The 26622-nt window shown below is 59.7% G+C and overlaps 3 protein-coding genes across 7 annotated transcripts in view; 2 read left to right on the forward strand and 1 right to left on the reverse strand.

The window, feature by feature from the left end:
- CAMSAP3 (calmodulin regulated spectrin associated protein family member 3) overlaps nt 1-5861 on the forward strand; it is a 40439-nt gene extending 34578 nt beyond the window's left edge. For all 5 annotated transcript variants that reach the window (XM_008176602.4, XM_024113034.3, XM_024113033.3 and 2 more), the window contains 6 exons: nt 847-983; nt 1278-1504; nt 1734-1830; nt 2198-2316; nt 4436-4554; nt 4733-5861. In XM_008176602.4, the coding sequence (XP_008174824.2) occupies nt 847-983; nt 1278-1504; nt 1734-1830; nt 2198-2316; nt 4436-4554; nt 4733-5035 (1002 nt within the window). In that variant the 3' untranslated portion in view covers nt 5036-5861. The remainder of the gene's footprint in view (nt 1-846; nt 984-1277; nt 1505-1733; nt 1831-2197; nt 2317-4435; nt 4555-4732) is intronic.
- Nucleotides 5862-6728: 867 nt separating this feature from the next.
- On the reverse strand, nt 6729-22204 carry XAB2 (XPA binding protein 2). Its single transcript, XM_005312758.4, has 19 exons — nt 22013-22204; nt 20476-20624; nt 19902-20025; nt 18954-19151; nt 17834-17968; nt 17224-17388; nt 15650-15794; nt 14668-14819; nt 12497-12616; nt 11951-12082; nt 11365-11496; nt 11015-11128; nt 10514-10676; nt 9901-10091; nt 9248-9370; nt 8304-8475; nt 8086-8212; nt 7559-7674; nt 6729-7386 (listed from the first exon to the last, which is right to left on the reverse strand). The coding sequence occupies exons 1-19, from the start codon at nt 22070-22072 to the stop codon at nt 7325-7327; spliced, it is 2580 nt and encodes an 859-aa protein (XP_005312815.1). The 5' UTR covers nt 22073-22204; the 3' UTR covers nt 6729-7324.
- Nucleotides 22205-22369: 165 nt separating this feature from the next.
- On the forward strand, nt 22370-26193 carry LOC101931463 (protein PET100 homolog, mitochondrial). Its single transcript, XM_005312756.4, has 4 exons — nt 22370-22490; nt 23834-23920; nt 24363-24395; nt 25090-26193. Exons 1-4 carry the CDS (start codon nt 22464-22466, stop codon nt 25165-25167), a joined length of 225 nt encoding a protein of 74 aa, XP_005312813.1. The 5' UTR covers nt 22370-22463; the 3' UTR covers nt 25168-26193.
- Nucleotides 26194-26622: the final 429 nt, after the last annotated feature.

Genomic DNA, 26622 nt, shown 5'->3' on the forward strand with positions numbered 1-26622 from the left:
AATGCTGGAGGCAAAGCGGGGTTGGGGTGGAGGCTGACAGCTCACGACCCCCCCTGCATGTAATAACCTCATGACTCCCTGAGGGGTCCCAACCCCCAGTTTGAGAATCCCTGGACTATTGCCTAGAACACATTGTGGAGGGATGCGGGTGTAGGGTCCATGGGAGTTGGGCACCTCAGAATCTTTGGATCTGGGTCTAGTTATTGTCTTTTTTGCTTAACTCCCACCTGCTGGGGCTGCATGGGGGACACTGCAGGGGATTAACTGACCTGAGAGCAGCCAAGGGATCTGGGCCTCATGCTGCCGTCCAGCTCTCGCGAGCCATAGCTGTAGGACTGCCTAGGAAATGACACATTCCCCTGGGGAACTCCTTGCCTCAGGATAGTGCCCAGGGCAGGAGCTTAGCTGGCTCTGAGGGTTAGATATTGGTCTGGGTAACACCACTGCTGTTACAGGCCTGGATGGTCAGTATTTGCCCCTGAGCAGGGTGGCTTCCTGCCCCTCCCTCTGAAGCAGCAGGGCCGTGGCCCGGCTTGGCCATGGGCTGGGATAGCTGGACCCTGCCCTCAGCTGTGTGGCTTTCTGGGGTCCCTAGGGCTGATGCTGAGGCCAGTGGAGCTGGCAAGGGGGTGGGAGTGGTGGGATACCCAGGATGCACTAGAGACTTGTTCTGGCTTCATGGGGATGTGCCCACCCTCCCTGGAGCTGTGGCAGCACCCCATGTCCAGTGCTGCCCTCTGTGCCCGGTGCCTGCTGTCCCAGGGGCTGCTGTGTGCCCACATACCACCCATCACTGTTACCTGCAGACCCCGGCCCTCCCTGCTCACTAGCTCTGTCCCTGCCCAGGATGACGAGAAGCCGGAGGACGAGATGGCCCAGAAACGGGCCAGCCTGCTGGAGCGCCAGCAGCGGCGCAATGAGGAGGCGCGGCAGCGCAAGCAGTGGCTGGAGGCTGAGAAGGAGCAGAAGGAGGAGGCAGCCAGGTGGGCAGGGGGGAGTCGAGGAGCAGGGGCAGTGCCAGGGAAGGAGCCCATGTCAAGTGGGTGGAGGCAGGTGCCAGGGTGACACCCAGGAGGAGTGCATGGCCGGGGGGGGCTGGGCCACAGTGGGGTGGAGCCCAGGTCTACAGGCACCCAGGAGTGTGTGGGTGGGGGGCTGGTCTGAACAGCACTGGGGTGGTGCCAGGTGGGGGGGGGGTTCAGGGAGCCCTACAGCAGGGCTGGCTGGGGGGCTTTGGGGCAGAGCCCAGCCCCTCATGGCCATACTCCCTGTGCCAGGCTGCAGACAGAGGAGCACCCACGGCCGGAGGAGGAAGCAAGCCCGCGGCGTGGTGACTTCACACGCCAGGAGTACCTGCGGCGCCACCAGCTGAAGATCATGGAGGACCTGGACAAGGTGCTGCGGCAGAAGCCAACCACGGTGCGCGCCCTCAAGAAGGGACGGCCCAAGACGGTATTCTGTGACGACTCGGCCCTGGCCCGCAGCCCGGTCAAGGGGCTCCTCGGTACGGCTGGGGGGAGAGGGTGGTTCATGGACAGTGTGGGTAGGGGGAGGTGGGTTCATGGGAGCCACCCCTTGCCCAGCTCACGCAGCCGAACTACCTACTCCAGGATCTGGAGGGCCCAGGAGTCGAGTCTGACTTAACTTTGGCAGGGAGGTGCCTGTTTGGGGGGCTGGGGGGGATGTTTTGGGCGCTGTCTGACCGAGCTCTCTGCTTCCCCCCTGCCCCCAAGGATCCAGGCTCAGCAAGGTGTACTCCCAGTCGACCCTGTCCCTCTCCACCGTGGCCAACGACCCTGGGAACTCGCTGACTGTCAAGAGACCCTCCAGGTGAGAGCATGGGGGGGAGGGGGAGCTGGGCAAGTAACCCCCTGTGCTTCTCCATGCTCCGCCCTGCCCCCTCCCCCCCCAATTCTGCCACTTTAGATACTGGGAGGGGGGTTCATCCTGGCTCCTCCTAGGGGCCTGTAGCAAGGGGAGAAAGCAGCATGGCTCCCATTGGCAGGGAAAGCTCCAGGCTGGGGGGCTGGCCTGGGGCCATCCCTGGAGTCCTTCCTCCTTTCTTGGGGGGGGGGGGCAGTGATGGAGATGGAAGGTTTGGGGTGGGGGGGTGACTCCCAGGGAGCTAGAGGGTGAGTCTGACTGGCCCCTGCATTGGAACTCCTGCCCCATCTCTAACTGCCCCCCTGCCCCACAGAGCCGCCTCCCCCTCAGGCCTCATGTCCCCCAGCCGGCTGCTGGGCAGCCAGAGCCGTGAGCGGGACTGGGAGAATGCATCTACTGCCTCGTCGCCTGCCTCTGTGCCTGAGTACACAGGTGAGACCCTGCCTCCCCCTCTGTCCTAGAGCACACCCTTCCTCCAGCCCAGAGTACACAGGTGAGACCCTCTCCCTCCGCCTCCCCCTCTGTCCTAGAGCACACCCTTCCTCCAGCCCAGAGTACACAGGTGAGACCCTCTCCCTCTGCCTCCCCCTCTGTCCTAGAGCACACCCTTCCTCCAGCCCAGAGTACACAGGTGAGACCCTCTCCCTCTGCCTCCCCCTCTGTCCTAGAGCACACCCTTCCTCCAGCCCAGAGTACACAGGTGAGACCCTCTCCCTCCGCCTCCCCCTCTGTCCTAGAGCACACCCTTCCTCCAGCCCAGAGTACACAGGTGAGACCCTCTCCCTCTGCCTCCCCCTCTGTCCTAGAGCATACCCTTCCTCCAGCCCAGAGTACACAGGTGAGACCCTCTCCCTCCGCCTCCCCCTCTGTCCTAGAGCACACCCTTCCTCCAGCCCAGAGTACACAGGTGAGACCCTCTCCCTCTGCCTCCCCCTCTGTCCTAGAGCACACCCTTCCTCCAGCCCAGAGTACACAGGTGAGACCCTCTCCCTCTGCCTCCCCCTCTGTCCTAGAGCACACCCTTCCTCCAGCCCAGAGTACACAGGTGAGACCCTCTCCCTCCGCCTCCCCCTCTGTCCTAGAGCACACCCTTCCTCCAGCCCAGAGTACACAGGTGAGACCCTCTCCCTCTGCCTCCCCCTCTGTCCTAGAGCATACCCTTCCTCCAGCCCAGAGTACACAGGTGAGACCCTCTCCCTCTGCCTCCCCCTCTGTCCTAGAGCACACCCTTCCTCCAGCCCAGAGTACACAGGTGAGACCCTCTCCCTCTGCCTCCCCCTCTGTCCTAGAGCACACCCTTCCTCCAATCCAGAGTACACAGGTGAGACCCTCTCCCTCTGCCTCCCCCTCTGTCCTAGAGCACACCCTTCCTCCAATCCAGAGTACACAGGTGAGACCCTCTCCCTCTGCCTCCCCCTCTGTCCTAGAGCACACCCTTCCTCCAGCCCAGAGTACACAGGTGAGACCCACCACCACCATCCTACCCTGTCCCTCCTCTGTGCCAGAGTACGTGGGTGAGACGCACCCCCCCCATCCTGCCTCCCCCCACTTCTACTGCTCCTCCAGCCCCAAGTACATGGGTGAGATCCACTGCTGCCCCCCCACCCTGTCTCCATCCAGAGTACATGGGTAAGATCCCTGCCCTGCCTCCACCCCTCCCCTCACTGCCTCCTCTCCAGCCTCCATCCCTGAGTAAATGGGTGAGACCCCCTTCCCTCTCCTGCTCTGCCTCCACTGCCCCTACTTCCATCCCTGAGTACCCAGGGGCCAGGGCCCCAGCTGGGGAAGTCTCTGGGAGGAAGCCCTTTGCTGTGCCAGACCCTGACAGGCCACATGGCCTCCCACCTCCTGAGACTGACCTGCTGGGCTTCACCCCGTGAGCCCTGCCCAGCGAGTGCAGCTGAGACAGACCCGTCCACTCCACAGGGCCCAACTCCCCTCAACCCGGGTGACAGGGCCAGTCCCCCAGCATTGTCAGAACAGTTGGGTTTCTTAGGCACCTGGACCCCAGCCTGGGAAGTCCTTAGGCCAACCCAGAGCAATGATAGGTGAAGCCCTGAGCCTGGCCAAGCCCTGACATTCAGACTCTGTCTGACCTTCTTCCTTGGCTCCCAAGTGGGAGCCAATGCTCCGCCCCCCTCCCCAAATGCTTTTTGTTTTTGAGCTGGGGTCTGTGCTCAGTGGCTCTGTGCCACTCTGACCTCTGCTCTTAGGGACAAACAGTCCTCCCCCCCCCCCCCCCCATGCAAAATACACGGGAAACTGAGGCACATAGGATTCATAAAAAAAGTTCCCACTTTATCACAATGTCTGAGACCCCGTCCCCACCCCAGCCTCTCACCTGCCTGCTGCCTGCCCCATCCCTGAGACATCCCTGAGACACCCCTCTCCCCAACACCTCTAGCTGCCACCTCCATCCCCATGGACATTGATTAGAACTGCCTGGGCTGGTCTGACTGGCTGGAGCCCAGTGGGAGGTCCCCTGGGGGCAGAGCCTGGTGGGGCAGTTCCTAGGTCACTGGATCTAGCTCTAACCAACTCTCCCTGGCAGGGCCCAAGCTGTATAAAGAGCCAAGCGCCAAGTCCAACAAGCACATCATCCACAATGCGCTGTCACACTGCTGCCTGGCTGGCCGCGTCAACGAGCCCCACAAGAACAAGATCCTGGAGGTGAGGGGGGGGGGAGAACCCCTTACTTCCCCTATCCGAGAGCGGGAGGTGACTGGGTGCACCTTTTGGCTGAAGAGATGGCCCCACGGGGGTATGGCTGGGGGGTGAAGGGGGAGGGGGCTCTTGTGTTATAGGGCTGAGGGCTTGTCTGGTCTCTAATCCCTCCCCTGCTCCCCAGGAGATGGAAAAGAGCAAGGCCCATCACTTCCTGATCCTGTTCCGAGACTCCAGCTGCCAGTTCCGGGCACTCTACACACCGGCAGGGGAGACGGAGGAGCTGACGCGCTTGACAGGCTATGGTCCCCGCACCATCAGCCAGGCCATGATCGAAGGCATCTACAAGTACAACTCGGACCGCAAGCGCTTCACCCAGATCCCTGCCAAGACCATGTCCATGAGCGTCGATGCCATCACCATCCAGGGCCACCTCTGGCAGACCAAGAAGCCAGGCACCCCTAAGAAGCCAGGCACCCCTAAATAACCTCTCCTGGCCTCTGAGCTGAGCTAATCCTTCACACAGCTGCTGCTGCAGGACCCCTGTGCCCCGGCTGTGTGCCCAGGCAGGGCCCAGCAAGGGCTTATCCTGGGAACTGCCAAATACACAAACTATGGGGTCAAAGGGCACAGGGGAGAGAACTGACTTGGTAAGGTCTGGCCCTGCCCCATGGCTGGCTACTCTGCTGTCTTGCCCCCCCCCCTCACCATCTGAATGTCAGACTGCACCCCAGGGGCATGTCTCTCCCCCTCCCTCCATGATGTGTGGATCAGGGCCTGGCCCCTGGGCTGTGTACATTATACATAACTATACAGAGATTGAGCTATTTAAATGATTTTGCAATGATTTGTATATAGTGAGTTGCATTTGATAAGCGGGATGGGCTTGGTGTGGGGGTGGGGGAGGGATAGAGGGTGGAGGTGGGGGGTGTCTGTCTCTTCCTTCATGTCTTGTCTATTTTGTATCTTCTGAGCTTCTACCACAATCGAATTCTGTGTTGAATATTCCCTCTTGCAGGAAGGGTGCTGGGCACAGGACTAGGTACCATGGGCCCTGGGGGGGAGGGGACATGGCCTGAGCCCACCTGTAGCTGCCCCAGGGAGCAGGACTCCCAGTGCCCATGGCTCCCCCACCCCTCCTAGCCCAGGTGGCTGCTGCCTGTGCCCCTGGTTAGGGCCTGCTCCCTTTTAGGGAGCAGGGGAGCTGGGCCTGGTCAGGTGATAGCCCCCTGGGGTGGGGGGGGGTCTGGGCAATGCTGTAATGAGCTTGCAGGGCCCTCACCCTGTCACTTAATAAAGTAACTTTAAACGAGCTTCAGTCTCTGCCTGGTTCCTCATCAGAAGAGCAGCAGATACCCAGGCCAGCAGCCTCCCCCTGCTGCCCCAGTGCACAGGAGAGCTGGGTGTCAAGGAGCCTGGGTGCTAGGCCCAGCTTGGGGAAGGGTGAGTCAAGTAGGGCAGAGCAGGGGCCCTGGGATCAGGACTCCAAGGGCAGCCTCTGGTTTCAGTTGAATCCTACATGGAAAATTTTTCCTTGTGGTTTTATGATGGAAAAACAAACTTCTTCCCCACCCCTCCCACATGCTGCAGGCCAAGCCTTTGCTGGTGCTCAGAGCAGGGGCTAAGGGCTGCATGTGGAAAATGCTTTTTTTGGGGGGTGGCTCCTGGGCTGCAGTGACTCTACACCCCCCCCCCACACACACACACACAGCAGCAAGAACTGCTCTGATACAGCCTCACCCTGTATCAGCTGGTCGGGAGGGGGCAGAACTGGTTCCTGACCAGCATGTTTAACCCTAATACTCAAAGGTGCCTGGGCTGCTGCTCAGTTCCAACCCCCCCCTTCCCCCCCCCTTCCCCCCCCCCCCCCCCCCCCATCATCCCTCCTGCACTGAGGGCTTGGCTAGGCCTGGCCAGAACAGGGTCCCTCTTCCCCAGCCCTGCCCTACAATAGCATTGTGCAAGGGGGGAGGGGTAGGCCTCCCCCAAGGCAAGCCCAGGCTCTGGCCCTGCAGGCTTGAGCTGCTGGAGCCCATGGCCAGGGAGCTACCTCACCCAGGGTGAACGGTCACCCTGTCCCTGCCCAGCACAGGGTGGGGAGGAGAAGAGAGGCCAGAGTGCTAGGGGGTGGCAGCCCACTGCCTGGAGCTGTGCCCTGAGCAATGAGAGCCCAGCAAGGGTTAGAAAAAGAAACATTTATAGTAAAACACCCTGCCTCAGACACAGGAGCCCCTTTGGGGGGGTACTCCCCCTCTCCCCGCACCAGAGCCAGAGGTGTGGCCACCCATGCCCCAGCCATGGCAGCAGTGGGGGAAGAGCACCAAGCACATGGTTTACCCCACTCACTAGCTGGTGCAGACCAGATGGGTCCCAGGCCTGAGCCCAGATCCAGGACTGGCTCCCTCCCCCCTTAACAAGCCAGGCCCCCAAAGTGCTTCATGGGGGAGGGGTGGGCAGGCTGGCTCCACACCCTCCTGCCAATGGCCCTGAGCAGGGTCCTACCCCACCCTACCCCCTCCCTCCTAGGAGCCAGGGCCCCACCGCCCAAGGGGGAGAGGGAGCCCAGAACTCAGGGAACCTGCTTGGCCTACAGCCCCAGAAGAACTAGGGCAGCAGTGTTCCCCTGGGTGAGGGACAGGGCATGGCTCCAGCCAGCCCCAGGGGGATGGACACTCAGCCCATGCTCTAGGGGATCAGTCAAAGTCCAGACTCCTCTGCCTGCAGTCCAGGAGGGGAGCAGGATCCATGGTGCCCACTGGCTGCCCCCAGTTCCAGTTCAGTCGGTCTTCAGCCCCCCGAACACAGCTGAGGGGACACTCTGCTGCTCCAGCTGCACCTCTGCAGGGAGAAGGGGAGGGTGAGTCAGTGGTGAGCCGGCACCCAGGGGCGCCCCCCTCCAGCCAGGACCCAGACCCTGCCCTTCTCCCATCCTCAGCCTGAGGGGCAGGACGTATCCAGCTACACTAGGCCCCTCCCCCAGCCACAACTGCGCACCCCCCCCCCCCCTTACCATCAGGCTCATTCTCCTCGCTCTCACCCCCGTCCTCCTCCTCCTCGTCAATGTCGATCTCGTCAGGGTTCGCTTGCCTGGAGAGTGCGGCCAGCTCGCTGCGTGACGCATCGCTCCTGCCAACATAGCAGGGGGGGAGGGGAGTGAGCAAGTCCTCCCTATGCCAGCTGCTCCAGAAACAGTCTTGGGCCCCCACTGTGCCCACCCCCATCCACAGCTCCCCACAGGAGTTTAGGCCTAGGACAGGCTCCCCCCAGTGTGCAGGGGGCTATGGCTGGCTATGCCGTGGGTGCCAGCCCCAGCCAGCAGGGAAGGGATGAGGGCAGCGCCAAGCAGTGAGGGTGGTTGGGGGTTACGGGCTCAGCTGGTGAGAAGCCAGCCTGGCTTTCAGCCCCAGGCTGCCCTGGCACACTGGGCCCTGGGCAAGGGGCACATCAGAGCTATTGTTGGCTATAAGGCAGGGGAGCCGAGCCCCAGCATGAACGATGGCAGGTGTAGTCACCACAAGCTGCCCTATGCCTACAGACCTGACAAAGAGGATCTTCTCCTTGGCCCGGGGTTTGTCCCGCTCTGCCTCGGCCGCCAGCTGCTCTGCCCGCTGCTCTAGCAGCTTCATGTCATCCATGCCACTCTGCCCCGGCGCCAGGTCTGACACTGGAACCAGACAGCAGGGTGAATGCCAGGGAGCCCTCAGGGTGGGATACAGGTGGCCCCAAGGCTCCCACCATATGCAGGGGTTGCTTACCGGTGCCCGTGGCATTACTGGAGACTTTGAGCATCTGCGAGGCCATGAAGTTGACCTGGGTGTTGTAGGTGGCCTGGACGCTGCGTTTGATGCGCAGCATCTCCCGGATTGTGTCTTCGTTCCCGTGCCGGATCTCAAAGTCCTTCCATGTCTGCCAGAAGGAGCCTGTGGTCTGGGGGTGGACAACGGGAGTGAGCCTTGCGGTGCCCACCCCCATGGCCTGCCCTACCCATCCCCTCACGCCAGTAACTGCTACTAGACCACCCCCACCCAGCTCAGAGGCCATCTTCCCCCAGGGCTCAGGCTTACTGGAGATGGGGGCAGGATGCTGGGCCACTCCTGGGGTACTAAACCACCACCCCTCTAGCTCCATGGTCTGCAAGACTCGCCCCCGGTGTGGGTGGGGCCTCAGGGAGCCCCACCCCTAAAGAGCCAGACTTAGCCCAGGGCTGTCCTGGGGCTGGTGATGTGGCAGTAATGCCCAGAAAAGGGCAGAGGGGGAGCCCTGCACCCATTTATAGGGGCCCTATCACAGTCAAGCCCCTCCCCACTCACTCCAGGGCTACAGGTTCCAGCAGTCACACCGAGACACCCCCACCCACCCTGGTTCTGGTCTGGCGGGAGGCCCATGTCCAGCACTGCTGCATCCCCACCATAGCCAGGGGTAGGGGGCACAGGGTGGGCACTCCGGGTCACTGTAGTGCCAAGTGGGGGGGGGTCAAGGGTCGAGCCCTCCACTGCCAGCTCCAGGAGTGAGGGTGACACTGGCCATCTCCCAGCCTCCTCCAGGGAAATTGACCCCTCTAGCAGGGCCCAAAGCCCCCTGGCTGGACAGAGTAGCAGGGAAACCAAGCCTGAGGAGGGTAGTGTCAGGGACCAGACTGTAGGGGACAATCCCACCCCCAGGCTTACTCTGCCAACCCACGTTTGCCCAGGGCCCTTACCCGGGGGTCACAGATCTGCGAGCAGTAGGAGTAGATGGCCCGGGCCCGGTCAATCTCACCCAGCTTGCATTCCATGTCGGCAAAGCGCTGGCACATCTCGCGGGCGTGCTCGTCTGACAGTACCTGGGAGAGAGTGCCCTGAATCCCACCAGCCCCACCCCCATCGCACCCTGGGGGGGATGGATGGACAGATGGACCTCACAGCATGCGCTGCCATGCCCCCGGCCCCACCCCAGTGTGCTCCCTGCAGGCTGCGGCTCAGAACAGGCCTCTCCCCCCTTCCTCCCCCCAAGATCCCGGGTTCGTGGCTTCACAGCCTTGGGCTGCAGAGTGCCAGGGGTGTTTGGGGCTCGGCCCAGTGCTGTCTGTGCCCATCTCTGCCGCCCGAGCGCCCCTGCTACCATCCAGCGCTGGGACCTCAGCCAGCCCAGGCCTCTCACTGCCTGCTGGATGGGTCCGGGGCTCCTCAGCACTGGCCCATGGGATGTGGGTGCAGGAGGGCTGGGAGGGGTTTCTGCTACTGAATGGCAGGAAGGGGCCTAGGACAGCCCAATGCACTGGCATACTGGTGTGGGGGCACTGCTCTAGGCCCATGTGTGAGGGGGGAGAGGGAAAGCTCCACCAGCCCTGCCCCCTACCTCACCTCACCTCACCTCAATGGCCTTCTCATAGATGCTGCGGGTGTGGGTGACCCCGTAGATCTCGGCCGCCCGCTTGATGTAGATGTTGTACATCTCGTACTGCTCCGAGGGCTGCACGGCCCGCGTGGCCCGCTCATACACCGCCATGGCATGCCGCGCCAGCCCGAACTCCTCCTCCAGCTTGGCATACAACAGGTAGATGGCTGTGGGGACAGGGTGAGTCAGGGGCCGGCTGGCACAGGGTATGACTGAGGGCCCTAGTACAGGGACATCAGGCCACAGGGTGACTGAATCAAATCAGAAACCCGCAGCACCACTGGGGTAGAGGCAAAGCTGGCTGGCAGGGGGGCTGCATATGGGGGTGCTGGCCCTGCCACTGCCCAGAGTCTCAGGCCCTCTTTGCCACACAGCAGTCTATGCCCGAGTCCACATGGAGCCACAGGGCCCAGTGGGGCTGGGCTCCCCACTTCAGTATCCCATCCGCCAGGGCTCCCCTCGGCTTGGAGACAGGACTGGGCACCAGTGCGGTTGGAATGCTGGCCAGACAGCGCCACATGGCAGTTGATGCCAGGATGCCCTCATATCTGGGAGCCAGAGAACACTTCCCCCCACCCCCGCAACATACTCTTGGCATATTTCTGGGGGCAGCCGTCCAGCGCCTGCTCGAAGAGGTCGCGGGCACGCTCCAGCTTCTTGCCGCCATAGCGGTCGATGAACTTGGTCAGGTAGGTGTTCCAAATGTCGTACACGTTGGGCCAGCGGAACAGGGAGATGCCCCTCTCGTAGGCCTGCCGAGGGAGGAGTGTGAGCATGGCTGCCTGGGTCCCCCTGGAGCCCTCACGCCTGGCAGCAACTGGGGGCACTTCCATGACCCCCCTGGGAGCAATCGCACCCCCCCACCCCAGATCTGCACATTAACCCTTTAATTCCCACGGTGCCACCTCAGAGCCCTTTTGACCCAGCCAGATCTGCAGCCCCTCCCTCACTGGGCAAACACCTGCCAATCAGGGGCTCTCTGCTAGCCCTGCCCACCAGTACCTCCCCCCGCCCCCCACCCCAACTCTGCTTCTCGGAGCCCAGCTAAGTCCCACCCTCCCTTGCCCTTAACAACGGAGCTCCCCTGCACCTTGAAGCTCTCCTCGAAGTAGGTGTGCTCCTCCAGGAAGAGGGCATAGTTGATGATGATCTGGGGCGTGGCGATGCGCAGGTCCAGGATGCGGTCGTACACCGCTTTGGTGGACTAGGAGAGAAGACCAGGCCGGCAGCATTATTAGGTGGATTACAGTAAGGGCTGGCATGCTGCAGCGATCCAGGTGACCCAGCAGGATGGGCAGGGGCGGGTGCAGGCTGAGCCTGGCACCATCCTCAGTGGAGTCCACCCCCTCTCTCCCCCAGTTCCTCTGCCGGATAGCAGCTAGGGCCCGGCTCCGTGACCCCCCTCGGGACCTGGCCCCTGACAAGGGTGGGTATCCTCACCTTGAAGGTGCCCAGACTCTCTTCCAGGTCGGCCAGCATGGACCAGACCTTGAGGGACTTGTACACACGGTTCTGGACGGGCTCCGAGGCATCGAAGTACTCTGCTTTCTTGGCTGGGATGGCCGTGGCTTTCTGTGGGGCAAGAGAGGAGGGCACTCAGTGGGGGCAGCGAACCCTGTGCCCAGGATTTCACTGCCAGCAGCAAACCGAGTGGGCAGGGTGATTCAGGGACCCGTGACATCCCCTGGCAGGCACCACGCAGGCAGCTTCTCACCATCACTCACTGTGTCCCCAGCAAAGCATAGCCCACACTCGAACCACTAGACCGCCTGCCCCTTCCACAGCTGGAAGTGGAACCCAGGAGTCCTGGTTCCTGCTCCCCTCCACCCAATCCCCATCCCTCTCAGAGCTGGGAGTGGAACCGTGGAGCCTGGGCCTTAACCTTAAGATGTTCCTCTCTCCTCTACCCACCCAGGACTCTCCAGCAGCCGGAGGGATGGTTGCCTGGTGCTTGCCCTCGTACCCCACATTGCCACTCCCATCACCCCCCCTCCCCCCCCCCCGTGCCCAGCAGGGCTGGGCTCACCCGGAGGATGCGCAGGGCCTGGTCATAGTTCTCATGGCGCAGCTCCATCTCCCCGTACTCGCACCACACGCAGGCCAGGTCGTCCACCTGCTTGAAGTTCACCTTGGTGGCTTTCTCAAATATGGTCCTGGCCTGGGGAAGGGGAGGGAGGCAGAATCAGATGGAGCACAAGCTGACCCCGCCCCCTCCAGCCCCAGGCCAGCCCACTCCCCGGAGCTGTGGCAGGAGCTCGGCCCATTCCCTCCCCCAGGCTCCGGCATGGGCCCAGACACAGATCACCCAGCCAGGCAGAAACCCTCCCTCACAGACCCCTCTGCCCTGGCCCCCCATGGTTGGCATCTCTCTCCAGGTGCTTGGCCGATGCTCTTGCCCAGTTTAACCCCCACTAGCAGCCACTGCTGGAAACATGAGCCCTCTTGGGGGATGCCTCAGGATGAGGGGCCTACCACCCCGCACCCCAACCTCCCGATGAGTCCCCTGGCCCAGGGCATGGAGAGGGGTAGCTTCTCTTGGCCGTTCTCACTCCGCGCCCCCAGCAACACTCACGTCCTCAATCTGCCCATTATCCTCGTAGAACTTGGCGAAGGAGACCCAGAGTGTGTGTGTCTTGCCGGTGGCCTTGAAGGGGTCCACGGTCTGCACGGCCTCCGTGTAGGTGTTGATGATCTGTGGGGGCAGGTGGGCGCCAGTGGTGGACCCAGCGGGAGAAGGGAATGCTCTGCTGAAGGCCTTTGCCAACAGAGCTGCTACAGCAGGGCCCACCCAGCCCCTCCCCCTGCCCCAGAGGGGCACTCTCTAGGGGTCAGGGTGGAGTTCTGTTTCCCTTGGCTCCTCACTGGGGCAAGTGAGTCTCCCTGGTGATCTCACAGAACCCAGTGATGAGGAAATGGACCGAAATCCGCCCACACCACACAGTCATGCAATGGGAGCAGCTTTCAGTCATTCCCAGCCTGGATTCCCATGCCCTGGGCTCGAGCCTGGATCAGAACCAGCGACACGGCCCCTCACCCTCATCCCCTGCCCCAGCCAGATCAGAACCAGTGCCTGTAGCCATTCCCTGTGCCCCAGCTGTTTTAATGCTCTGGACAGATGCCCAAAGACAAGACAAGTCCTTGCTGCCCCACTCCTTGCGCAGCCACTTACACCCACTGCCAGATGGGACGAAGTGGGAATAGTTTGTGAGTCCTGCTCCTGTCTCAGTTTCCCACCGAGTGGAAAGAGTCTGGTTGCTCTCGGGGCAGGCTAGTAGATGGCTGGAGGTGCTGCCTAGCTGCCGGGGCCTTATTCCCCATGGCAGTGGAGCATCTGAGAAGTCAATGGGAACTCCAAATTCTAGGCCGTTGACACCTAGCACCCAAGGAGGGACTTCCCCACCTCTCCTTAGGGAAGCCGAACAGCAGCCCCCCAGCTGGAGATCAAAGGACTGCCAAGGTCTGAGGTGGGGTGGCTGCTGGAAGGAGTCAGGGGCTCTCGCTTGGGGTTGAGCAAGGTTGATGGAGGGTCAGATAGAGCCTGAACAAAGGGGCTCGCTCCAGCTCGGCTGGGCTCTGGGCTGAGCAGGAGGGTCTGTGCTTTAATCTCAGTGCTGACTACGGACTCCCCATGCTGCCTTCAGGGTGACTGATAACCCCGACTGTTCTGACAACGCTGTGTGAGGTCATGAATCCCCCATGGGGTCTGTCCCTGTGGGACTCACTGAATGGAGCTCGTGGGGTGACGCAGGGGTGCGGAAACCCCAAGGCCCAAGCTCCGGAGGCAGTGAAGCCATGGGGCTCACCCTGGAGGAAGCATGACAGCTTGAGGGGGTCTGGCACAAGGGAAGGCTCCTACGAGGGACTGTTCCAAAGCTGGGGCCGTAGCACTGATCCCGTGAATCCACTGAGCTCAGGTCGGGGTGAACAGGCATAGTGAGGGAGACGTGCATAGCTGGGAAATGCACTGACCCCGCCTGGGGCAGGAGGGCCCAGGGCAGTGCCAGCTGTGTAGCACATCAGCCCTGCACCCCCCACTACAGCGCCCTCTTGGGCAGCCCAGCACACTGCATAGCCAGCAACTCTCACCCCCGCCGCTTCCCAAGGACGCGGTGACCACCCTCATCTTAGAGACAGGGAAACCAAGGTACAGAACAACGGTGCCACTTGCCAGAGAGAATAGGGAGTGTGTGGTAGTACAGGGAACTCGGGTGTCCTGACTCACCCAAACCACTTACCAGCCTCTCCCTGGGGCTATTTCCCAAGCAAATCCCACCAGAGGGCTCAGCCATGCCAGGCTGGGCTTTTCAGAGCTCCGCAGACCACACACCTGGTGTCTCAGCCACTCCCTGAGCCATGAACCCATACCAAGCCATGCTGCTCAATCCTGCGCCCCAAGTCCATCACACTACAGCGTGCATCAGCCTCGTGCAGCACTGATTAGCAGGGGAGATTTGTCCCACCCCAGAGATAGCTGCATCTCAGCACCAGGCACAGGATCCCTGTAAAGCCAGCCCCTTCCCATTACCCCAGAGGCAGCTGCATCTCAACACCAGATGAGGAGTCCCTGTATAAACAGCTCCCTCGTTCCCCATGCCCCAGAGGCAGCTGCATCTCTGCCCATCTCCCAACTCCCCCAGGATGCCACGGGGGGTGGGGGTGGGGGGTGGTCGTCACTGGGATGACAAGGCAGAGCCCCAGGGGGATGGCCCCTGCATGCTCCCCCGGGGGATGAGCTGGCCCTACCTCTCGGGGTTTGCCCTCGTAGAGCTTCACGCGCTTGTGCCACTCGTGGACGTTGTGGGGGTTCTGGCGCAGCAGCACGCTGTTGAGCAGCAGGGGGCGCCGTGTGATCAGCTGCTCAAAGCGAGCCAGGCGCAGTTCCAGGTCCACATCATCTGTAGTGGGGAGAGGCACAGGCAGATTAGCCACTGCCCCAGTGTCCCTGCCGGGCCTGGGCCCCCCACAGCAGGGGGGCGACAAGCTGATACACTGCCAGAGGCTAGACACCCCAGCTCTCCCCCTCACCAAGAACCCCCGGCCTCCTAGGACAACTCAGCAGGGTCCTCCCACCCCACTCTGGACTACGAACCAATCACCCAGCACCCTGCCCTGTCTGTGACCTGCCTCAGACCCAGCATGCCATGAGCCACCAGCACTGGATCGGACCCGGAGTGCAAGGACACTGCAGCCCTCCAAGCCAGGGGTGGGGGAGCAGGTGGCGGAGTGGAGGGGAAGGGGTTTAATAGCTCCCATTTCTACCCCCTCTTATATTAGAGCGTGCACAGACAGGAATCAAGGCACATGCACCTCCAGCCTCAGACCCCAGGAAACGCCAAGGGGAAGGACTAGTTATCCCTGTCTTACACGGGGGAACAGAAGCACAGAGACGTGACCCCAGGAGTCCTGAGTCCCAGCTCCCCACTTCCCTCCCAGAGCTGGGACTCGAACCCAGGAGTCCTGACTCCCAGCTCTACCCACTGGGCCTAGCAGGGTCTTACTATCCTCCACCCCTTCCGAGCGCTCATTTGTGCTTCCCATGAAGAGCAATCAGCTGCCAGAGTCTGGAGGCCAAATGCAGTCCTGGTGTAAGTGGTGTAACTGCAGAAATCAGCATTACCCCCTTACCCCCCAGGGCCCCACTTGGGGCTCTGCCTCCCTGGGCTGGCCAATCCCTGATGGGGAGCGCTGCATGTTACTCGCAGGCAGGGCCCAACCCCCCACTCACCCTCCTCCTCCTGCCCCAGCTCAGAGGTGGTCTCCATCTTGGCTGCAATCATGCTCTCCTCGAACTGGGCATAGCTGTCAAACACCTGGGTGAAATCTCGCACCGTCATCACCGTCTGGATGGCCTCCTCGTACACGTCCCGTGCCTGAGACACACGGCACCGTGAGCAGGGCCACACGCTCCCTGCCCCACAAGAGCCCCCCAAGCCAGTTCCCAGGAGAGAAATGGGAGCTATCGCCCCTCCACCCTGATAAGCCTTAACGGGCCCTTGCCCGGCTGCATCTCAGTGCTATCTATGGGGTGGAGTATGGGGGACAGTTTATACAGGGATCCCTTGCCTGGCGCTGAGATGCAGCCACCTGTGGGGGCGAAATGTGGGGGCTGTTTGGTCCCTTGCCCGGTACTGAGATGTGGCTGCTCCTGGGGTGGGGTGCAGCAACTGTTTGTAGTAAAGAAAGAGCCTGGAGCATTGGGCCTGGTGCAAAAAAATTTAAGGCCTGAACCAGAGGCTGTGAACCAAAGTCAGGCCATGTATTAAAGTAAATGCTCACAAGGTGATTGTTCAGTATATGAACTTGGCAAAGCCGTTGCTAGTGGAGGCCCTAGATATTGACATAACTATATTTTAGAGGCTAGTACAAATATCCTCAAAGCTGAGAAACATCATGGGCTCATCAGTGACCACGTAGTGTTCTGTGCGCTCTTTAACCCCTGTCATATTCCACCCCAGAGGCAGGCACACCCAGAACCAGGGCAGCGATCCCTCCAAAGATGTGCTTTGGGCTCCTGCCAGATGAGACTGGCTAGACAAACAGGAGCTACCCCAGTGCCTGAGTGAGCCGGGAAGCCCAGCTGCTTTCCATATTGGGGCGGTGAACTCAGACACCCTGCATCCCTGCTGGGCTGGAACTCCTCACAGCCCCCCCTCCCCTGCCCCCCACCATCCCTCTGCAGCCAGGGAAGCTCCGTGGGGGGCAGGGGAGGGAGGCTGTGAGGAGTTCCCCCAGCCTGCTTCCCTTTCCCTCCTCCCCCACCAGACTGCTCTGGTCTTTGCAGTACCCTCCCCCAGCACCTCCCTCCCAGTTCCCCAGGCCCCCTCCCCCCATTTCAGGATCCAGTTCAAACGTCACCCGTTGTGTTTCAAAACCCCTCTTAGATTCAGCTCAACCGTCCCTGGCTCCCGTAACTTCCCCTCCATGAGTCACCCAGCACCAGCTTCGGTGCCTCTTATGGCTGTGGCTGGAGAGAGCGCCTTCTCCCATGCAGCTCCTGGATCCGAGCCTCAGGTGGAGACTTCCTTCTTCTCTCTCCCACTCCACCACACCTGGTTTCTGTCCTCTCCTCGCATGATTCACTAACCCTTTGGGGGCCCCCGCTGCACCCAGCCATGCAACCTCCTGGGTCGTTGCTTCCCCAGGACTTTTAACCCCTGCGCCCACCAGATTAAACACCAGCTGCCCCTCGCAATGGGAAAGCCTTTGTCAGCAGCTAGTGCCACTCACAGAGCAGTCTGCATGGAACAGTGCCCATCCCTACGAGCTCCCAGTGCTGGCCTCGCCCACCCCCCAAGGTACCTTCTCAAAGTGCCCGCTGCGGATGTAGTAGTCGGCCAGGGAGCACCAGAGTTTGCCCAGCTGGTCGGTGAAGCGGGTCAGGCCTCCGCGAATGATGGCCCCAACATTGAGGGACTTCACCTTGTCAGGGTTCTGGGAGATGAGGTCACACAGCTCGTGCCACAGCTGGAGGGGAGATGAGACATCAGGCAGCAGGGCAAGGCTACACAGGCCACTCAGCACCCACCAGGTGCTCCCAGGCCCTGAGACCCATCTAGCCCGTCCCCCACGACTACTGTGCCCATGTGGGAGCACACACCATGAGGGCTACTCCAGTTCCTGCCCTGGGCTTGGTTTGCACAAATTAGCCCATCCCCTCCACTTCCTAACACTGTGGGCCCAGGCTCCAGGCTAAGGTCTGGTGCCCAGCCCCACTATTCACTCCTGCTGCCCCAACTGGCACATTCCAGGATGTGAGAGACCCTACGTAGGGACAGTGCTCTGGGGGACTGGCAAAGGGGCTGGGGCACAAGCCATCCTTAAAGGGAGGGGCTATGAGCAATGGGGTGGATGACTGGCACAGCTGCCCCCTCAGGAAGGAAGCCTCGTCCTGGCAGCATGGGCACCTCACCTGGTAGTTGGATTTCCCCTCCTTTGAGACGAACCTCTCGTCATTGACCACGGTGGCAAGGCGGAGGGCAGCCTCGTCCAGCCGGTCAATGGAGCGCAGGTATTCAATGTACTCCTCGGCGTTCTCGGGGCTCAGCTGCAGCACACACCACGGGGATGAACATAGAAGATCAGGTTTGGAAGGGACCTCAGGAGGTTCTAGTCCAACCCCCTGCTCAAAGCAGGACCAATCCCCAACTAAATCATCCCAGCCAGGGAACTGGGCTCCCACAAAGTTCATGGAGGATAGGTTCATTGGTGTCTATTAGCCAAGATGGTCCGGGACGCAACCCCACGCTCGTGGTGACCCTAAACCATGGGCTACCAGGAGCTGGGAGTGGTAGACCGCGGTGGATCACTCCATAATTGCCCTGTTCTGTACACTCCCCCAGAGCGCTAGCTCAGGCCACTGTCGGAGATGGGATACTAGGTTAGTTATAGCTAGGCCTGACCCAGTCTGGCAGCCTTATGACTAAAGGCAACCCAGCACCCCCTGCCCCTCACAAGGCCCTAGCCCTAGAGCAGGGAGATTCTGGCACAGACACTAACATCACCATTACACAGATATAAGTACAGCATTTCCAGTGATGTCCACGTGGCAGCTAAACGGGTAATCCCCCCCATGCTTTTGCAGGTTAACACTGCCCCCCTCATCTCCAAGCACTTTACAGTTCACTAGGCCCCCTCTGTGAAGGGAAACTGAGGCACAGATAGGGGAAGTGATTTGCCTGAGGTACCACAGCTAGCTGGGGCAGGGACAAGTGGAAGGACAGTGCAGAAGTTTGGGTGCTAACCTGGGATCAGGAGACACTGGTTCAATTCCTTGCTCTGGCTCAGCCTCCCTGCATGACCCTAGGCAGGTCACTCAGCCATCCCCTCCAATCCGTTTGCCTCCATTGCAATACACCCTGCAGCTGTGGGCGGGGTTAGGGCTGGATTTTGACTCTATGAGGAACAGAAGCTCCAAGGCCTTTGTTCCAATGTTGCGGCTCCACTGTGCAGAGACAGGCAAACCCAGAGGAGACTGTTCAAAGAGGGGCAGCTCAGCAAAGAAAAAAGATCAGGGAGGCTGGCGCCCTTACCTTCAGGTACCTGCGGTAGACTCGCACAGCCGTCTCGGGCAGGGGGTACAAGCGCACAAACTTCAGGTAGAGGGGCCAGATGCGATGGTGCTGTGTGATGGGCAGCGCCCGGAGCGCCCGGTCAAAGGTCCTGCGCGTGCGGGTGATCCGGCACTGGTCCATGAGGAACTGGCAGTAATCTAGCCAGATCCGAGGCATCTGCCAGTTCAAGAGGTAGGATTGCTTACTAGAGCAGGACCACGGGCAGGGCCCGACTCCTGCCATCATGGTTATACTGCCATGCTATGGCACTGCTGTCCCTAAAGACAAAACCCCCTTCTCCCTAAAGGGGGAAGCCCTGTCCCCGACAACGTGGGTACCTCACCTGGTATTTGGATTTCCCCTCCTGTTTGTTTCATTCTAGCCAGAGCAATGAGCAGACAAGGCCCTGGAGGTGAATCCTCAAGAGAACCCTACAGAGCCTTGTGCCTTGAAATTGCTGGTTCCAACCCAGCCCGAGGCCAGAAGTGACTGACAGCCACCAGTGGGGTTACATAAAATGAGCTTGCTGTGTCCAAGGCAGCTTCCTGCTGGCCCCCAGCCCGTTAGCAAGCTGAGCACAATGAGACCTGGTCAGTGCCGATGCAAGCTGGCTAGTGATGGCATGGGGGGAGCTGGCCCTGCGGGAGCCCAGGCTATGCCCATTCTGGAGACACATGGGACTCAGAACAGGCAGGCAGGGATCTAAGGTGTGGGAGGAGTTCATGGTTGGTGATGAGGTCCAGGACACAAGGGGTTCATGGTTGGGTGATCTACAAGGGCAGCCAGAGCCTGGGGCAGGGGCTGTCCATGGTTGGGGACAGGGCCATGCAGAAAGCCTCCAACAACCCTGCCCTCACCAGGGAGCCTTCATCTACCATCATCAAGCCCAGTGGCTTTGCCGCTCATCTGTCCCGGGCCTCCCCATACCTTGTGCATGAAGACGAGGGCACGTTCATGGCAGTTGTTCACCTCCTCATGGCCGGGGTCAGTCACACACCTGTTCTTCACCTGCTTCCGGCGCTGCTTAAGGTAGTTGTACCACAGCTTGTAACTGCAAACACCATGGAGTTGTCACTACCAGAGGTTTCTGTAGCCTGCGCTCCTGTCCTGGCCCTCACAGAGCCTCCTGCTGGGAGAGGCTAGGCATGTGGTAGCCGGGAGCTGCCCATATCCAGTGCACCTGCACTTCTCTGTAGTGCTTCCCACATGAGATCACAGTAGTTGTGAGCTCCTAAAGGGTATGTCTACAACTGCGATCAAAGGTGTGACTGCAGAATGCGTCAACAGAGAAGCTACCTTCCATCTAGTGAGCTTGAACAACAGCAGCGCTGGTTGTACAAGTGAGCCCACAAGCCCGGGTACGTATTTGAGTGACTAGCTTCATTGCCATTGTTATCAAGCTCGCTAGCTCCGGCGTGTCAACACATGCTGCTGTCATACCTCTTATTGCAACATAGACATGCCCAAAGAGTTCTCCATGTCTTCGCTCCCAGCCACATACCTGCCTGGCAGCTCCTTGAGGGCTCTCTCGTAGATCAGGTTCAGCACATGCCGGGGAGCGTTCTGCTTGAACTCAATGTAGCGGATCCAGCACTTGACAGAAAAGGGGTTGCGCAGGATTTCTTCCTCGTACTGCAGATCCTCCTCCTCCTGCATGTGGGAGGGGAAGGGGTTAGAGGCAGAGCCCAGGCCTCTCCTTTATGCCCAGGAACCTCCAGGCACTAGCAGCACCGCTTCTGAAACTCAGAGTCTGTTTAGTAGGGAAACCACCAAGGGAATCCAAACTTTTAAAACTCATTTTCCTCTGTTTATTACAACCTGTTTCCTCATTCAGTGTTTGCTTCCTCCAGGCTGGCAACCTGTTTTGTTAACATGGGGCTGGGGATGTAAACGTACTGGTTTATTATTGTAGGATTGCCTAGAAGGGCCAGGGCTTTGCAAATGTTGTCTTGTCACTACAGGGTTGCTCAGGAAAACTAGGGCTGTACCTGTACACTGGTTGTTATTGCAGAGTTGCTCAGAACTGCACACACACTAGCTTGGTATTGGAGGGTACCATTAAAACCAGACAGAGAGCCAAGCTGAGATGTCATAGAATCATAGAATATCAGAGTTGGAAGGGATCTCAAGAGGTCATCTAGTCCAACCCCCTGCTCAAAGCAGGACCAATTCCCAGCTAAATCATCCCAACCAGGGCTTTGTCAAGCCGGGCCTTAAAAACCTCCAAGGAAGGAGATTCCACCACCTCCCTAGGTAACGCATTCCAGTGTTTCACCACCCTCCTAGTGAAATAGTTTTTCCTGATATCCAACCTGGACCTCCCCCACTGCAACTTGAGACCATTGCTCCTTGTTCTGTCATCTGCCACCACTGAGAACAGCCGAGCTCCATCCTCTTTGGAACCCCCCTTCAGGTAGTTGAAGGCTGCTATCAAATGCCCCCTCATTCTTCTCTTCTGGAGACTAAACAATCCCAGTTCCCTGAGCCTCTCCTCATAAGTCATGTGCTCCAGCCCCCTAATCATTTTTGTTGCCCTCCGCTGGACTCTTTCCAATTTTTCCACATCCTTCTTGTAGTGTGGGGCCGACCCTTGCACCACAGCTCCAGGGCTGAGGGCTGGGCGAGGAATCATGGCACAAGAGTTGCTCCAGCACCTGGCAATGACAGGCATGTACACTTGAGAGTCCCTGAGTTTTCTAGGGTCCAACTGTGCAAACCCAGAGCTCTGCCCTTGTGTGACCGATCGAACCCTTCCTCGCACAGTGGGGAGGCGGACAACGGGCCCCAGGCTGGTAGGGGGCAGGTCTGAGTCTATGGGAGGCAGCACGTGGGGGGGGGGAGGGGGGGCGCGCTGGGTCCATGGGGAGGAAGGGGGCGGGGCTGGGTCTAAGAGGCGGGGCTCCCTGGCCACGGGGGTCTGGGGGCAGCGAGGGGGTGAGTTAGAGGGAACCCAAGGGCGGGGCGAGCCCAGGCCGAGGGGAAGGGGGACGCTGTAGGCTACGGTGGCCTGAGAGGACATGACACGGCCGGGCACTCACGAAGAAGAGGTCCGGCTTCCCCTCGCCGGCGGCCACCGGCGTCTCCTCCAGCTCCGGCATCGCGGCTACACCAGACCCTGCGCCCCACACACACAGACACCGACAGGCCCCGGCGCGCGGCGATGACGCAAACGGCGCGGCGCACTCTCTCCGTGTCAGGGGGCTGCCATCTCGCGGGGAAACCGCTTATTGGCTAAGAGGGCCGCACTTCCGGTGAAGCGCCACCTTCAGGGGCCATTTCCGGCCAGACGCCATCTTTACTCCGGCAATCGGGGAGGGGGGCCCTCCTCGCTGAGTTCTTCACCAATGACCGAAGCTGATGCTGCTCCTTGACCAATCAGCATCGCGTTTGTTGCGGTGTGGGAGAGCGGAAGCTAGCGGCCAGTGAGGCCCTGAGAGAGAGAGAGAGAGAGAGGGAGGGCGGAAGAGTAGCTGGGGCATAGCAGACAGGATGGGGGTGAAACTGGAGGTGTTTCGGGTCAGTGGCAGAAACGGACCCTGGGAGGCGCAGGGAGGCTGGAGGAGGGGGGTTGAGTCGTAGTAGCGGCAGAGAAGCCCTTTAGGGAACATGATGGGGCTGGGGCAAGTGGGGGGGGGGGTCTATGGTTGGGGCCGGGGCTCATTGGTGCTTCTCTGGGGTGTCCTGGTACCAGGGTGATGGGTGCCATAGAAAGACCTGACTAGTTGGAGCCAAGGGGCCAGCATTGAGAGCCTCTGAAGGGAAGGGAAGGAGAGTCTAGGGCTGGCTACTTGCCCCTGTTGCTGGGGCAGGGGACGGAGGAGGTTAAATCATTAAAATGGAAAATCCCCACTAGAGGGCATCCCAGAGAAGCAGCAGACAGGCCCGCGGGTCAAAGCAAATACTCAGTGGCAGCCTTGAAGATTAGTAGAGTGGCAGGATTCAGCATGGCCTGAGACATTGGGCAGCTCAACAGGAGGGTGGAGGAATTCTTCCCACCCCACCCCTTTTCCCTAGGGGTGGTGTGCCTTTGTGGTAGGAGAGGGATGGGACTCCACCATCATGGCCCCGGGGATTGGGTGGCATTGCAGTGGGTTCGCTTGGTGGCAGCAGGTTTACGGGGATTCCCCCATGCTCTCTCAATTTGCTCCATTTTCAGCTCATGAAATGTTAAGGCACTGTTCAGCAAGTGTATAAAATGTCTCCGTAAAAAACATACAGCCAGGTCCTTCCTCCTAAGGGGAAAATGCTTTGGCAATAGCGTTGCAAAATGCTGTTGGTCCAGACACGTGTGAGGATCATCTTAGCAGATGTCTAAGCTATCATTAGCTATTGCATGGGCCCAGAGGAAAGGAAGAGACTTTAAAAGAAAAGACCCATGCACACAAAGTTCCTGGACCAATACATTTTAATGTGGCTTGATCAAAGCTAAGGTCTGGTCTGCACTTAAACTTACACTGGCATAGCTATGTCAGTCAGGGATGTGAAAAAACCCATAGCCCCCAGTGACAGAGCTATGCCAACAAAACTCCCAATGTAGAGGCAGCTATGTCGATGGAAGAGCACCTCTGTCAGCAGAGCTAATGTTGTCTGGGGAGTTGGTGTTCCAACACCAGCAGAAAAAGTCCTGTCGCTGTATGTTCCATCTACGCTTGGAGCTATGCTGGCCTAGGGTCTGTAGTGTGGACATAGCTGAAGTGAAGCTGCACTGAGTTCATCACTGCCATGTGCTTTGCAGAAGCTTTGCTTAATTGGGCTGTGTAGTACCTGGGATTTCATGCAAGGCCATCCTTGTTTAAGCTCAATTCAGTGTTCCCCTTAATTTGGGCCACATGTTCCCCCTCTCCTCTCTTCCTCTGCAGATGGTTCTGTATTTGTCCTTCCCTGTTGCCATGTTCTGGATCTCCAACCAAGCAGAGTACTTCGAAGAATATGTCATCAAAAGGAAGGTGAGCATGGTGTTCTGCTCTGGGAGGAGAGTGCAAGCTAGTGATTCATGCAGGTACTGTGAGGGGAGGACTCTCGGGTTGTTTCCAGCTCTAGGAGGGTAGTGTGGGCTAGTGGTTAGAACAACGGAGGGGTTCAGTCAGAACTCATGGGGAGGAGTTGGAAGTGACATCTGTAGAGGGCATTTTCTACAGCTGACCAAACAGCTGCATTGTCTTCGTTTGCCATGCCCTGCTCCTTCCCCACCTCTGATAGGCGAGAGACCTGCCTAGGAGCTGTTGCTAAGGGGGGTGGAGATGGCAGACATCCCAGCAGGGTCTGTTGCATCCATTTCTCCTTGTCATCTGTGCCAGTAATGGCACTAGCTCCCCTGCTGGGTAAGACTGGCCCTGGCACCCCCCCAGCTGGTAATCCTCACAGGTGCCTGCATTTCTGTTTCCACAGAGGGAGATCTACCCACCCGATGATGACCACCAGGTGAGTGTACTGCCCCCCCATGAACCTTGCTGAGGACATGTCCCAGCTGTGGAGGCTTTGCTGAGCCCCTCTCTCGCGTGACATCAGCTATCCTGCCCACTGCAGGTCATTGGGATTAACAGCCATTGGGGGGTTGCATCTACACCCCTAGGTGACACGCAGCCATGTGCCATCACCTGCAAGGCCTTGCTGGGATAGGTTGTCTCTGGCAGAGCAGAAGGATAGAGCTCTCCTCCCCATTGCCTTCAGAGCATTGTCTGGCAAAGACCCAGCTGCTTCGACCCTTCCCCAGCTGTGGTGCGTGACCAGGGAGTTATCTGGTGTCTCCAGGTGCTCTGTAGCTGTCCCAGTCTGAGCCCATCCCAGGACTCAGCTGGGGTTTGAAGAAGCAACTTGTCCAGCCCCTGGAGGTTTGGGATGAACATGAGGGGCTCTGTGTGTCCTTCCTTCCCCACCAGTAAGAGATTAATGCTAACCTGGCTCCATTAGCTGCAGCAGCATCAGGGCTGATTTCTTGAGTCACCCTCTAACCACTAGAGGGTAGCAGGATCTCTCACGCCTCCACCAGCTGTGCATCTGGCTCTAAGGAGACCTGGGAGGGAGATGGTACCTGTGGGGCTGTGCTATGGGGGCATGAAGCAGGTGAACAGTAATGCTTACTGACCCTGACCCTTCCCCTCTGTCTATGCCTCAGAGGAAGGAGCTGGAAGATTTCAAGGAGAGGATGCGGAAGAAGCATGAAGAGCGGCTCCTGCGTGCAGCTCAGCAGTGACAGCACTTCATGCCCCCCAAGCTGGATTGAGGGAGAGAGGAGCATGGCCTGGAGTGGGGGAAGGACACCCCCCCTCCCAACACACCTTTACACACCTCCAGGGGAGGGGGGATGCAAGTCACCACCAAGGGGCTGTCGGGGATGCACTGGCACGGCTGCAGTCAACTGCTCTCCTTGGAGAACTCCAGGCATGTTGGGCAAAGGGAGCTGCAGATATGATGCAGGGGGTTAACAGCAAATAGAGTAACCTGCTGTCTGCTCTCTCAGGGTGGTGGGGGGCTTTGCACTGCTCGTTAACTAATCCTCACAGCCCTTCTGGGGAAGAGGCTCAAAGGGAAACTAGCTTGAGCAAGTCCCTTCCCTTTGCTGTGCCTCAGTTTCCCCACCTGTACGAGAGGGCGGTGAGGCTGAGTTAAAAGTAAAGTGCTTTGAGCTGCTCGGCTAGGACATGCCAGGGAAAGGTGCAGTGTTGCATGAGCAGTGCAGGGGTTTGAGGCCAGTGTCAGGCACGCAAGCTTGGTACTGAGAGGATGGGTTTCACCTTGTGGTGTTTTGAATTGGTAGCAAGAGAGGCAGGAAGATGGAGCCCTTGCACTGGCTGGCAGCACTCCAGGAGAGGATGGTGGGACCTGGGCCAGCAGGATTATGGAGCCTCTGGAGAGAGGGATGGGCTGACCCTCTGGAGAGCACAGTGCATTCCCACTCCAGGAATGAGCCTCTGGGATTGCCCCGGTGCTGTCTGACTCCACGGTCCCCTCCCACTGGGACCGGGCTGGACTAGGTGGCTTTTCCAGTCTCTGCTGTGTGTTGTCACACGTCCTGCTCAGACGCAGTATTCGTGAGGAGGTGAAGCCATGCTTCACTGAGACTCTGCTAAGTCCAACTGGCAGTGTGTGGAAAAATCTTGCAGTAAATGCATCCCCCCCTCCCCTGGAGGCATGTCCTCTGCATGTCTGTGTCCTGGCCTAGCCAAGCTCTTGCTTGAACTGACTAATAAAATCCTCTACCATGAGGACGTGTGTTGACCCCCTTTGCTTCTGGGCTGCTCTCTTTTGGCCTGATCTCAGGGTTGGAGGCAAGTGCCCTGGTGCAGCATCTTCCCTCACCTCCCTGTCTTCTAGGGGCTGTCTCCAGTATTAGATGCCCAAGGTCCCATTGGGCTGGGTTATCTCCGATGCGATGTGCTCCATGGCTTTGGCCTGACTGGTTGTACATGTGCTGAACGGTGGGGCTTGCAGGAGCCTTCCTGTGTGTGTGCTGTCGCCGTTCTGCACTGCAATTAGCGACTGACCAGCTGTTTGGATGTGGACAAGTCGCTTGACTTTGGGCTCCAGGAGCAGCAGCTGCCCTCCCCCTCTCCCCATGGGAACAGAGCAGATCCAAGGCAGGGCCATCTGCCCGAGCGTGCACGCAGCTCTGCATAGTTCCATTGTGACAGACCTTTGGAACGTGGTT

Source organism: Chrysemys picta, chromosome 22 (assembly GCF_011386835.1).
Source record: "Chrysemys picta bellii isolate R12L10 chromosome 22, ASM1138683v2, whole genome shotgun sequence".
In the NCBI taxonomy this organism is placed as follows: Eukaryota; Metazoa; Chordata; order Testudines; family Emydidae; genus Chrysemys; species Chrysemys picta.